Raw genomic sequence first — 14,351 nt, 5'->3', positions numbered from 1 at the left:
TCCTAGTAACTAGTTCCCTTTTCACTTTCCTTCTGCAGATGAAGAGACTGAGGTTTGAAACTAACTTTTCCACAGTCCCAGCTGGGGTGGCAAAAAAGGGGATTGTGCTTAGTTCCACCCGATTCCAAAACCTACTTAGTCTCTCCTGCCTCCCAAGGGTTCTTTGAAAGTTCAATGAGTCTGGTTATTGCTCTTAAAACTGTATTAAGCAGCATCAACTGTAACCTATTTGTGTTCCAGTTTATTAGAGCCCATGTGCCTAAGGGAATTGTAGACTCGCTGTTTCTCCCTCTTTCAAGTTCCATGGTGTGCAGCATCCTCAGCACTTGTGCAGATCGCTCCAGCACTGGGTTACCCACTGTGGACCAGATATACAACAGGAGGGACCTAGTGATGTTGGTGAGGAGGATTCTAGATTCCTGCAGGCTACCAGCAGCCTGAGAATGCAATAGTGCAGGGAAGAGCCTGGGCCCAAGAAAGGAAGTTTAAGAAGGCATCTCGCCTTTGCTCCATTCCAGGCTCAGGAAGTGTTATCCCAGCTTCTACTCTCCGCCCTACAGAAGGCTCAGCTGGACCTTTTTCAGGAACTGCTAATTGCAAACACTCTGAGTGCATTGATCCAGAGCTGCTCTGATGAAGTAATTATTCCCAACAGCACCTAGGAGGGCTGAAGGAGATTAGTGCGAAAGGGCCAGCCCCAGGTCTCCATTGCTGAGAGGCCTCCCAGCCTGCTCCCAGCGAGAACTTGAGCCTGGCCCAACTCTTTAATTACCTTCAGAGGCACTAAAGTTTAAATTAAATCCTGGTTGTTTTCATATTAGCTTCTGCCAGAACCCTGAGCTAAGCATCAGTGAGGCTGGGTGGGAGAGGGAGATTGGTGTGTGTGTGTATGTGTGTGTTTGTGTGTGTGTGTTGAGGTATTTTTTCCTTGGGCCCTTTACCTGAAGGATTCCATACATTCAAGAGCAGACCAGTAATTGGTTTCCTAGCACAAGTTTATAGATATTCTATGATGCTTATATGTCAGATTTGTCATTTCGAGGCATCCCCAGTCAAGTGTTCAAATGTGGCTTCAGTTAGGATTGCTAACACAGACACACACCTGGTCACACTTGCTCCCTGTCTCCCCCTGGTAGATATTAGCAATCCAGCTTTGAATATAGACTTTTTATCCTGTTCCCACTTCTATTTATTTCTTAATATCACCTGCCCAGTATTTTCTGTACCTCTTTCTTTCCCTTTAAGTCTAATCCTCTGAAAGGGCTTGCTGAGAGTATCATTCTGCCCCCAAAGTCATCAATAAGCTGAAAACAGGTTCGGATACCAGTTAGAGCCTTTGGGAGTACTTTTTAAAGAAGCTTTATTTTCTAATTGAAAATTGTTTTTCTCCTTTCAAAATTTTGAAACTTTCTTCCTAGCTAGCTCTTCATTAGCCCTTGACTTTGGGAGGGAGGATGGAACACAGGGGCCAGGGTTAGGCGGAGATAGGCTAGTGACATTCATTCAGATCAGAAGCAATGCCTTACCTCCCCCATTATCTGCTGCCCAGGCAGCCTAACTGCCCCATAAGCAAATATTATGAGATCAGTCCTCTCCCTTGCCCTTCTCTAACCTCCAGGGCTGTTGCAGTAATCCTGGAAGAGCTTCTTCTACAGTATTGGCAACAGTGAGTCCTTTCCACTTCTGTCAACTGGGTTGCTTATGCTGTACTTCAGGCTTTTCTTCAATGCTGTCTGCATTCAAATCCAGGCTAGCTCATAGTACTTTAAAGCTCCACACCCTTGGATGGAGGGTCGAGAAGGTTCCCAGGTGGAAATGGCCATCACATCTGTTTCCCGGTGCTATCTACCTTCCATGGATATGGCATGTGCCTCATTTACATTTGCTTATTGCATTTCAGTCATATTTTCCAGACAGGCAAAGTCCATTGGGAGAGCCTCAGATTACCTGGGCCCTTCCCTGCCTGTGTGCTCTGCTTTCCTAGGGGAGGGACCTGTCTTTTTTTCACATTGTGGAGTAATGTGCAATGGCACTATGCTTTTCTCTAATGAAGCCCTAGTGGCTGCCCATGTGACGTGTAGCAGGCTGTTCTGGCAGTCCTCCCAAAAGGCCATTGTTCTCACACCAAAGCTAATGAAGGTAAGGGCTTGTTCTGTCCTGTATCGCTCAGCAAGCTGCCTGCCTGTGTCATTATAGAGCATCCTTTACATGCAAGGACCTGACATTTGTACTTCTTTCAACCCAGAGCTTGGACCATGTATATTAATGGCATACATGAGGACTAGAAACTTGCAAGCCCAATCTATCCAGGGAACCAGTCCCACACACAGGGATGGCATTCAAGTCCCGACTCTACAACATAATAGCATTTGACCTTGGGAATTTGTAACTCATGTGTCCTTTCATTCATGTTTTCTTTTGAACAACTACTACATACACTTTATGGTAAGTGCTAGGAACATAGGTGTGGGGAAGTCAGACCAATCCCCCCACTGTGGAGTTTATCCACTTGAGAGAAGGCAGACAGAAACTGCAACCCAAATCTCTTGAACTTCTGACTGACTAGCCTATAAAAGAAGTAAGGAGACATGTTACTCTTTATGCAACCAGCAACTCCCCAGGCTTAAAAATAAAGCATAACAATACAATTCTAACTTTATGTAAACAGTTGGGGTATGGAAAGGAGAATATAAATTTATTGAGTCCCTGCTGAAGGCCAGAAGCTATGAGCCATGTTTTACTGATGCTATTAGCTAAGTTTTATTATGCCATTTTGCAGATGGAAAAATTGCAACTTTCAAAAGGCAACAAGGGGGTTATGACAGCCCCGCAGTAGGTGTATATTGAGAGCATTTCTATGCCAGGCTGTGTTTGATGTTGAGGAATCTCAGAACATGTTTATGTTGCTGTGATCTAGGGGGATATGGGCATTGCATGAGAAATCAGATGTGGGATAAAAGTCATCTGAGGAGCAAGTCCGAGTGTTAGGAACTAGTACTCAGAGAGGAAGTAACCTTAAAACTGAGATATAATGGAGACATTGGCATTGTCAAGGAGACAAGGAGAGGTATGTCCAGGTGAAAGGGTGAAGGAATGGGAGGAAGGACAGAACATGGAGGCCAAAGCAGGTAGAATGCAGAAGGGAGACAGCAAGGTCTTTAGTGATGGACCCTACCATCACTTAGGTCATACCAGGAAGTTATGACTTAACTTACACAGTAAGTGTGAGCCTTTGAAGTAGCTCAAGAAGGGAAGTGACAAATATCCATTTTAGAAAGGTCACTCTGGCTGCTGGATGAAAAAGAGAATGTGGGGAGAAAGATGGGAGTTCAATTTGGAGCCTGTTCCAGATGTCCCTGGGGCATTATGGACTGGAATAAAGGCAGAGATAGCAAGAAGCAAACATTCTGTGGCCCACTGATAAGGAGGGTACAGAAGACAAATCTAGTACAATTCCTAAGTGTTTACCTGAGGCTTTGAATATCTGGGTACCTCCTGCGAGAGGATGCTCACCTTGGGAATCAGTGGATCCCAGAAATGATGCCAATGTTGGAACAGATTGGGGTCACGTAAGAAAGGTACGAAGTGACCTGGAGAAACAGGAAGGCAAATGGGGAAACATCATTGAGATGGAAGATGCTGAGCAGAGACTACTGGGAGAATGAGAACAACACAAAGCAAGCTGAAATCCAGGAGGAAGCCAGAAGGGTGTATAACTGAACATGGGAGAACAAGGGGGCTAGCTGGTACTCATCTACTCAGGAAAGTAATGTAGTGGCAAAATAGCTCAGTTCTCTGATCTTCATGACTTAATTAAATGCTTCCCTAGACAGCACCATATTTCCTCTGAAGACTGATGCTGAGCACCTTCATCTCTCACTAGGAAGGGTGGAGAGCAGCAGGAATCCTCATTAGAAATGATAAGACTGGCCCACTTCAGGGCAGAGTGCAGGAACAGCAGGTGGATATGATTTTACACTTTCCTCCCCATAAAATTAATTTTCCCTAGGAAGGTACTAAGTATATTGCAAGGACTCTTGGGTCCCTCACTTCTGAAAGCAAGAATCACAGGTTAGAAATTTTGTCCAGGGTGGAGATGAACCCTTAAAAAGCAAGTGTTTTCCTCCCATGTACATCATCTGTGTACTGTGGCTGGAGAACCAAATCTGAACAAATAGCTCTCTGCAGGCTGTCATCTTTGATGACTTTTTTCCTCTGGAATATATCAAGCTCTAGGCTGAATATGCCTGACTTTCTCCTCCTAAGGACTTCTCTGTTGAGGGCAGTATGAGTGAACAGGGCTTTGGACTCTATTGAGGGCCTATCTCCATTTTGGTTTTCCAATCTCTCTCTATCCATGCCAGCAGCTCCCTGCTTGTGGATCTGTCCCTGAGTGACAAGATTCACTCTCTGAAGAGTCCGGTGCCTGATTCCATCAACCATCCACAGCCTGTGTACTTTGGGAAGCCTATGGGAAATCCAGGAGTCTTGTAAAGATACAGATTACCTGCACATCTGTCAGGGTTTAGTTAAACACAACTGAGTAATTTATCTTGCAGTGTGTGATTTCCTTTGCAAGTTGACTTGGCAATTTTCTCTGCTCAGAGAACATTTGGAATAGATGGTGTGCATAGCGAGAGAAAACATAGATGCTATGAATTTTCCAATTTCAAATGTGAGATTGACCACAGAGCCCACATCCTTTTATGCGGTTGTGAAGACATTTCTTGGTGGCTGTTTTAAAATATGGTCATGTCCTCGTTGGTAAAAGCAAGGAAGTGTCTTGAGGTAATTAGCAACTTGGGTATAAGCACTGAACACACATCCAGGTAGTACTTTGCAGAGTTTGAAGTCTGGATATTAGCTGGAATGAAAGTAGCTTTTAGGTTGCATAAAGCCAGTCTGGGCCTAGTCACTGGTGGATGAGGAGACATCTTTTCTGCTGGAGGTCTGGGAAACTGGCTTTTCTACCAGGCTCCAGGGTGAGGAAAGATGAGCTGGACTGTAAAGCAGATATGGAAAACAGACATGAGGAGAGGCTCTGTATGGTGGTGTTTTCTTCTGGTGAAGAGTCACCTGGCCTTTGCAAGGCAGATGGGAGCTGGGCACCTCAATTCAGTCAGGGTCTGTGCTGTTTGGAGGCTGGTTAGGTACCCAGGTGAGGATGAGTCTAGATGTGTGGTGGCTTCTGAGCCTTTAGCATCAGGAGACACTCAGAACTTGGCTCACTGTGCAACACTGAGCTTTTGACTGCTTAGCTGCTTGCTGGTGGAGCTTTAGAATTTGGGAAAAGTGACAGTTATGGGGTTCCTCCCCACATCCCTTATTCATTGGGATTTTGGCTATGTGGGTTTCTAATTTCTCTCCCCAATTGCTAAAAGCCACAAAGTGCATTGCTGGTTTTTCTGTCTCTTGGTAACGGCCCACTGCCTGGATCCTTTGCCAGGATTCTCAAACTCAAAATTAAAGCATTCCCTGAGGCAGAGTCAGGAAAATAGGCAAAGTCAGCTCCTGTCTGCATCCTTTTCTCTGCTTTAGGGTTTCTCCTATCAAGTCTTATTCCAGACTTCTAAGACAACTTCAAATAGCTGTACTCATCTGCTCACCTGCCTGTGCATCCATCCATCTGTATTTTCTTTCCTCAGGAGTATCCATCTGCCCCAACTCATATCCCCCCAAACGAGCCAGATAGTTATAGATGGGCTGAGACATAAAAGACTCTTCCATGGAGAAGGCATCCATCTGTCAATAATGGAAAGTAAGAATGAGTCCATAGGAAGCCTAGAAAAATAAGTCCCAAACTCAAATTGAACTCTTGAGCTAAAACAAACTGGAGAATCTGCTATTACTGGAATCTTTTGGTGTCCTAAGCAGCCTCTCCCTAAGAGCATTAGCTATTGCTGGGTGTTAATCTCTTGGCATGAGTATAGTGGAAAATGTAATTTGCTCTGGCAAATGTGCAATAGCAAGTTGTATGTGGTTAGCAAAAAGGATCAGTGTTGGTCTTCTGAGGATGCTGCACACACAAATGAGAGGCTTGTGCAGCTTGCTTTACCAACATGTAGGCTATCCAAATTTATGTCTGAACAATGCTGACTGTCCTGGGAATTTAGGCTCTTCTTTGTTTTACTCTACTTGTGATGGCAGCATCCTTTGGAGTACTTTCAGAGCAAAGTTGGGATCTACATTGTGATTGAGGTTTGCTTTGAATGTGACTTTCCCAATAGCCTCGCACACTGAGGGCAGAAAACGCAGGACTCACTGTTTGTTCTATTTGTTTTTTTCCAGCCTGCACGGACAAGGAACTGAGGAATCTTGCCTCCCGGCTGAAAGACTGGTTTGGAGCTCTGCATGAGGATGCAAACAGGGTCATCAAGCCCACCAGCTCCGACACAGCCCAAGGCAGTAAGACCACTCTACTTTTGCTAATTTATCTCACTGCAAGTATCACATTTCTTCAGTTATTAGACATTATTGATTTAACAATAGCATTTTGGGGTTAAAGAAACCCTACATTAAATGTACATGTTGATTTTAAAATATGTCCCAAATTTAGAAATATTAAAATGTGGAGAAGGAAGCAATGCTTTGGACTCAAAAAACAGTTTGTGTTTTGAAAAGGCTAATTTAAAATATTGTGTTTACTATAGACATTTTGGAAAACACATTTGGTATACAAAAAGAAAAGGAAAAAATATATACTCCCACCATTTTAATAACTATGAGCATGCTGCAGTATAAACTTGGAGGGCTTTTCCTTGTCCTGTATGAAAGTACATGTGTTTATGTGTATGACTGATTACAAAGTTTGGGTCAAACTTTACAGATTGTCTTATGACCTTTTATTTAGAAATATGACTTTTCAGTCATATTGTTGAGAAGTATTCTTTGCAATAGCTACATAGAATTCTAATTTTTAGATATAACAATATATTTATGTGGACCTTTATTTTGGGGAGTTTAGGTTGTTGGTAAGGTTTAGCTAATATAACCAACATTGTTGCAAGTATCTTTGCTAATGTCTCTGTATACATTGGTCAGAATTGGTCAGACTGCATTTTGTTATCTCTTCAAACTCCCAGACAAGTGGGCCCTACCCCGCATCACCCTGTAGTTTCCTCAAGGAGCCACCATTGGCCCCGGCTGCTGAATGGGCAGAAGCCACATTCTGCCTTGTCATCAGCCAGAAGAGAGGCTCCTGGGCCACCAGTATTTGCACTTCAATGGAGTCCCTCCATGCATTTAACTCAATGGTGGTTAGAGATAGGCTTCTCCACACTGTGGTCAACTGGCACAGAATATATTGCTGAGCAACACAATTGTTCAGATGCATGTAGTTCTGCCACAACCTATTCTGTATAGCCACTTAGATATTACTTGGTCAAAATATAAAAACATGTTGTTTAAAACAAAGCATTTTATCCCATCCCTGATCCTCCACTTGTTTGGATGGATTTTTCAAAAATAATGCTCCTGGTTCAATGCAGAAGGTAAGAACTTATATTGCCCACTATTAGGATCCAGTCTGGGCAACACAGCAAGACCCATCTCAGACATAATAATAACAACAACAACAACAACAACAAACCCACCTTAATCTTTGATTGTTCTTTGCTGCTCATAACCTTCTAGAAATACCATGAAGAATATATATCTAGGGGATAATTATTTTAATAGTTTTAATCTTTTATCCTAAGGGCAAGGTAGCATTTGTTTCCCAGGATCTAGATGGGAAGGCTGTTTATTGGATGGTTGTATCTATAGGAAGGGTGAGGCGAGATAATTTATTTTGCATTCCTGCAGAGGTTCTTTGGGAGTTTGTAGGCAATTAATTCTCAGATGATCTAGGGAAACTTTTTCCCTGAGTCCTCTAGGAGCAGCCTGGCCCTTGGGCTTTCTGAACAACCTTTCAACAGAGAGCAGATTGATGTGAAGAGAGCTGCTCCTTACAGCCTGCAGTCCCAGGAGACTCCTTCCATAGACAGCTAGGATCCTGCAAAAGACTTGTTTGGCCAAGAGCAAATTAAGTCCCCAAAGAGGCTTTAGGTTTGATGTCCTGAAGCAATTGGTGTGGAGGGAATATAGAGGAAGGATGCATGGTTAGCCCTGAAGTCCAGAGAGGGAGCAACATTTTTATTAATCCAGGAGCATTGAAGGGGGAGCTTTGGAATTGTGCTGGGCCCTGTGCACTTGAGGCCAGCTAGATCCTCTGCCCCTGGTAGCCACAGATGCCACATACAGGTGCCTCTTTCTAGAAGTTTTGAATGAGTGCAGAGTGGGCTCAACCTTTTGATTATTAGCTAACTAGCTTGGCACATCTTTTTGATGACCCATCAGCAGTAAACCCCTCTTTTCTACGTATAAAATGTCAATATCCTATACAATTGATTCAGATAATGTAAAATATCGCCTATAAAAGTATAGAGCCAGGTGTTGTCAGTGTTGGTCGTCCTGTAGCAGCCTTAGGGTCCTCATCAGCATAGAGACTCTTGACAGTCATCATGTTCAATCAGAGAAGGGGATACATTATGTCTTCCATTCTAGAAAGGGGGGATTTTTAAAGATATATTCTGACATATCAAAATTAATGGATTTTAAATTGCAAATATTTTATGTTGGAAAAGGTAAACTTAAAAGTAGCTAGAAAACTTCTCTCAGCAATAATCATAATAATGAAAGGGGATGGTGGTGACTGAGACAGGCCCTGGCTTGTTTTAATGACACTGACCATGTGACTGTCATGGTGACTCTACGGAAGGAATGGGTTAAGACATTCTTTGCCCTTGGGGTATTTAAAAATCTGATGAACAAATGTGGATGATGAGGGGCAGCACTGGGCTCTCTGAAAGCTCAGAGGGGAGGTGTTAAACTCATTTTATTGACTTCTGGACAGTGAAGACTTCTTTCCAGTTACAGCTTTTATAAGGTTGGGCACACTCTCCTGCATCTCATATCCTACTGCCTGAGCAGGGGCTCCTGAAGGTACATAGAGAACATGATGACCAGGCTGTCGGTAGCGACCGCTGGAGTAGGCAACTGAACCCATTAGGACCCTTCATTATAGTCACTGTATCACCCTCTTTCTTGAGCTATCCCCAAATATGGCATCCTGAGCCAAGTGGATGTCCTGAGGGTAGGAATACCAAGGTAACCCTGGGAGAGGAGTCACTGAGGACACAGACTCTGGATTGGGCCACCTGGGTTTGAATTCCAGCTCTACAATTACATGATCTTGTACAAGTAACTCAAACCTTGAACCTTATTTTTTTCATCCATAGAGACCATGTGGTACCATTTCATAGGACTGCTACAAGGATTGAGATAATTAAGTCTAAAATGCTTAAAGGAGAGCTTTGTATATAGCAATACAAAAGTTAACTTTTATCACAGTATTCCAGGAAAATGAAACCAGTCCTAGAAATCCAGTTTATAAAATAACCTGAGATTGTATCATGCCTTTGACTCTGAAAGAAAGATGAGATTTAGATTTGGGGCATGTCTTCTCGGGGGTTTGTCTACAGTGGTCTCAATGTCCCAAGTGTTGAGCTAAGTATTGTTATTCAAGTGCATACAGTTTCCATTGTGGAAACAAATAATTCTTTAAGAAAACTACTTCCCCTCCCCTGGGGAAATAAGAAAGAAATTATTGTCTGAGTTGGTTTGGATTCCATCTCATGCATCTCTTTAGGGGATTGCAGAAAAGAAGAATGGGGACGAAGGCAGTACCTGGCTTGTTTTGCCATTAATGTTCAGACTGTTTGGATTTAACAGCCCTCTGGGATATAATCAGTGCTTCTGGATTATACTACATAGCTTCATTTCACTGTTATCCTTTTCACAATATTTTGTGTTTTTTTTTTCTTTTTTTTTCTAAATAGAGAAGTGTAGTTTTCAGTACGTTTGTATCCTTCGTTTCAGGCATACCCTGTTTTAAGCAGGTCTAGTAAATGAAAACCCATATTTACATCACAGATAAATTAGAATTGGGGATTTGTTTTCTTTAGCACATATTTTCCTCAAACACTGACTTCTGTTTTAGCACATTTTAATAAGTTTCATTTAAGAAACCCACAACAAGAAGAAAATATTCCATCAGACTAAGGAGACTATATCTGGGCAAGAAACCAGCCTGAGTCCAGGAGGAGGTGGAGCCCAGCCCTTGTCTCTCCTGGGGGCAGAAATCTGAGGAGTGGCAGGGTGGGAAAGGCCAGGCTGGGTGGTAGCTGAGATGAACCTTTTTCTTGCAGGATTTGACACCAGCATCCTGCCCATCTGCAAAGACTCCCTGGGCTGGATGTTCAATAAGTTGGACATGAACTATGACCTGCTGCTTGACCACTCAGAGATCAATGCCATCTACCTGGATAAGTACGAGCCCTGTATCAAGCCACTCTTCAACTCTTGTGACTCCTTCAAGGATGGCAAGCTGTCTAACAACGAGTGGTGCTACTGCTTCCAGAAGCCTGGAGGTAAGGCCAGAGGGAGGTGGGCTTCAGAGTCCAGGGCAGCCAAGTGAGTGCAAAGGAAGACCTCATTACATAGCAAGCAGGCAAACAGGGACCAGTGCACAGAAAGACACAGCTGGAGATTGCAGAGCTCATACCATTTAAAGGCCATCCCAATGGCTCATTTCTCCTTATTTATAACACGGTACATTAAAAAACTAAGAGTATAATCAAGAAGTCTCTTATTTGAGTTATTTCTTTCTTTGGGAAAGTCTCCAACCCTATTGTATCTCAATATTTTTACCTGTAAAATGGATGTGTATAAACCTTCACTGCATAATCCCCAAGGTCATTAAGAGATTCTCTGTGTTGAAAAATACTGTGCAAATGTAAGGGTATTATAATCCCCATTGTGACGTGAATTCTCCATGTTCCCTTAAGTGAAAGTTACTTGCAAGTATTATACTTGAGTGTCTTAGACAAGGACATTTTAGTTATAAATAAATTGCAGCTATTGAAAGAAAAAGACAAGATTTGAAGAATATATCTATATCTCATGTAATCCACACTCAGACAGGAACTTGCAGGAATCCTGTTGCAGATGTCTTGACTTCCTAGGAGGCTCTGGGGCCTCCCTTTACTTACATCTGTCTCAATTTCCTTGGGGTTTAAGGAGCCAGCACAGCTTGGTTTGCTTTGGAATTCTAATCCCAAGCCCCAGGAAAATCTGGTTCAGCATGAGTGAGGTATCCAGGACAATCTATTACAGGCAGGGATGGCCAACCCCACCCCTGGGAAAAAAAGGATGGCTACTAATAGTATTTAAATTATGTATATATATTTTATTCATATATCCATAGACAACATATACACATAGTAAAACTGTGGGCACTACAAAAGGGCATTCAGTGGATTTTCACTGAATGATTTCCTGTGTACACATTTATAGGATTAAGATGCATTCCTAGAACCAGAATTACCAGAGAAAAGTATACACATCTTTAATTTGGGCATTATTTTGAATTTTCCCTTAAAGTGTTACACTAGTTTTTACTCTTACTCAAACTACCTAAGAATACCTATTTCTCCATGGAATAACCAAACTGTGATCATTGCCCAATGGAAAGAAATATTCTCTCCAAATAGGATTTATTTCATTTCTATTATCATGAGTTAGGTTGAGCATCTTTGTGGCATGCTTAGATTTCCTTTATTTTTGAAATGTTTATAAATGTTTATGTTCATTATACACTTTATCAGACTTTTGTGTTTTAATAGGAAACAATATATTAAGGAAATTAGAACTGTATTTTAGTCATATTGCAAATATTTTTCCCCACCTTTGACCATAGATTTTTTTTTTCTAGAGAGAAATTAAAGCAGTTGAATGTCTCCATTTTTTTTATTTTGCTTTTTTTGAAATCATAAATCTTACATTAGCCTTAGAAAGGTCTTTGTAATTTTTAAGGTAGTAAACAAGTCCTCTTATGCTTTCTTCAATACCTTTAGTTTTTATTGCTTATTTAAATCTTGTATCACTCTAGATTGTGCAAGTATCTAAAAATCAAGTAAGGACTCAGTCCCACCCCAACCCTAGAGATAGTTATCCAGATGTCCTTATGTGTCATTTATTGACTAATCTTTCTCCCGGCAATTTGAAATGGTACCTATAAGACATAGATCTTCCTGAATAATCTGTCCTAACTAATCATAAATCAGTTCTACACTATTACATCACAGTTGTTTTACAATAAGTCCTAATATTGGGTAGGCCAATTCTCTCATGGCATTAATTTATTTTTTCCAAAATTTTCTTGACTCTTCATATATTTCTCTTCCTCTGTGAACTTTTGAAGCCATTTGTCCAATTAAAACAAAAGTTCCTGTTAGCTATATAATACTCACTCTTTTTATCTTAGAAAAGGATTTATCCTCAGCCACTGGAGTTACATTTTTAAGCTTTGTTCTCTCCATTATATTTCTCTTGTTTTTACTGTTATCATAAGTGAAATCTACTTTTTTTTCCATTGAACTTTCTCACTAGTGGTTGTATCAATACCAATTTCATGTCTAACCATCTTTATACCTTCTCATTGTGTTCATAAAGATATTCTGGTTGGTTTGCTTGGATTCTTTAGGTATGGGATGCCATCGTCTGCCAATAATTTCTTATACTTTTTAATACTTCATTTCTTTGTTTTCTAATGACATCAGCTAGTATGTACAAATTGCTGTTAAGTACTAGCCACGTTTCTCCTGAAAACTAAAGGCAATCTTTCTCTACTTTTCAAACACATTCATTTCTTAGAGAAAAACTAAAGCATGTTCTGTGTCACTGTCACTTTTTCCCCGAGACGTGTTATGCTCCTTTGAACTGAATTGAGTTTTTTTTGTTTTTTTTTAATTCTAGTTTTCAGGGAACTTAACTTTATCCTTGAAAACTGTCTTTGTTTTGTCTGATTCATCCTTCCTCAAGAACATTGATGACATGGATGTTTCTTATAAATTTTGTTGCTTTGGAGGTGGCCTTCATTTCTTTAATGGCCTAATTCTCTTCCTTGTCATTTTTATCCTTTAGCCTATACATCTGTGCATTGAAATCTTGCTTTACACAGTTTAGTTTTCATTAAAATCCTTGCTTTCTTAGAGGAATCTATGGTGAACATGTTTCCCTTTGGAGTCTTATCTCCTCCCCCCCCCCTCTATTTTTGAGTAGATTTTGTCAGATTAATTTTTTCCTTAAGAGTCTTAAAAATTGCTATAGGACAATTTGAAAGAAATTGGAAACTTGCTTCATAGTAAATTGTCTGACACGGTGTTCATGAATGATTTTGATGTTCCTCATTTTCAGGAGCAGCATTCCAAACACCCACAGTTTCTTCTCATCTTTCTAAACAGTTATAAAGAGGAGAATTTCCATTTGCAAAAGAGGAATAATATAGGTACCTAGCTTGTAGGGTGGTTGTGAAGATGCAATGAAGACCTGTAAGGTTCTAGAACACTGCCTGGCACATTTCTAACAGTTCAGCAAAATGGTAGTTATTTGTTGTAATAAATGCTACCTTTCATAATCACAGATGGAATTTGGTTCTACTCGTATTTGTTGTCTTCACTTTGGATCTTTCTTCTTTACTCTGAAAGCATCCTAAAACCAGAAGTCATATTATAACCTGTTTCTCTCACAGGAAGACCAGATAGTATTGTGAAATTCACAAAGTAAGAGATAGAAATAGGCACTTAGATCCTTCATATGTGTGGGACTTGTAGAAAGAGTCAATAGGAGTCCAGGGAACTATAACAGTGGCTCAGAGGATCATGAGCAAATAGCAGAACCTCCCAGAGATGCAAGACCTGCCAAAGAAAGTCAGAGTCAAATTCTAGAGATTTAAGGAGGTTGCATCACTATGTTTAGAAAGGAAATCAGTTCTCTAGGGAGGAGAGGGTGCCACATACTTCCATAACACCCCACTGAGCCACATGGCCCCCCACTATACCTGTCCTTTTCTGGAAACTTGATGGTTTTATGGGGGCTCATACAACATGCATTTTATAACTAAGGACTTAGTAGCTGACAGAGGTAGAGAGGCTGGCCAGAGTACTCAGAGGGGCAGATCCTAAATTTAAAGGCTCTTAACTGTGATGGGCATTGCCTCTCTAGATCTCTTCTGTATTTTCATCCTTGTCCTGGGGGTAGTTTTAGTCCTCTTCCTCTAGTAGCACGACGTGGGGTAGATCACATATCTGTCACCTCTGCTTATTTGGTCTGGGGTTTCAGAACACTTACCCACTAATAAGCCTTAGTCCCAGTTTTCAGCTCACAGGAGCCTTTGCTGAAATCTTCCTTCTTGATATAAAGGGAAAAAGTCGATTTGCAAATCACCTATTAGACACTAGGCATTTGCTTGA

At 41.2% G+C, this 14,351-nt stretch overlaps 1 protein-coding gene across 2 annotated transcripts in view; it reads left to right on the top strand.

Annotated features, from left to right (window-relative positions):
• Spock1 (SPARC (osteonectin), cwcv and kazal like domains proteoglycan 1) overlaps nucleotides 1-14,351 on the top strand; it is a 499,034-nt gene that overhangs the window by 474,247 nt on the left and 10,436 nt on the right. For both annotated transcript variants that reach the window (XM_048792071.1, XM_048792070.1), the window contains 2 exons: nucleotides 6,289-6,405; nucleotides 10,248-10,469. In XM_048792071.1, the coding sequence (XP_048648028.1) occupies nucleotides 6,289-6,405; nucleotides 10,248-10,469 (339 nt within the window). The remainder of the gene's footprint in view (nucleotides 1-6,288; nucleotides 6,406-10,247; nucleotides 10,470-14,351) is intronic.

Source organism: Marmota marmota, unplaced genomic scaffold, assembly GCF_001458135.2.
Source record: "Marmota marmota marmota unplaced genomic scaffold, marMar, whole genome shotgun sequence".
NCBI lineage: Eukaryota > Metazoa > Chordata > Mammalia > Rodentia > Sciuridae > Marmota > Marmota marmota.
This window is presented reverse-complemented; position numbering and strand designations above follow the sequence as displayed.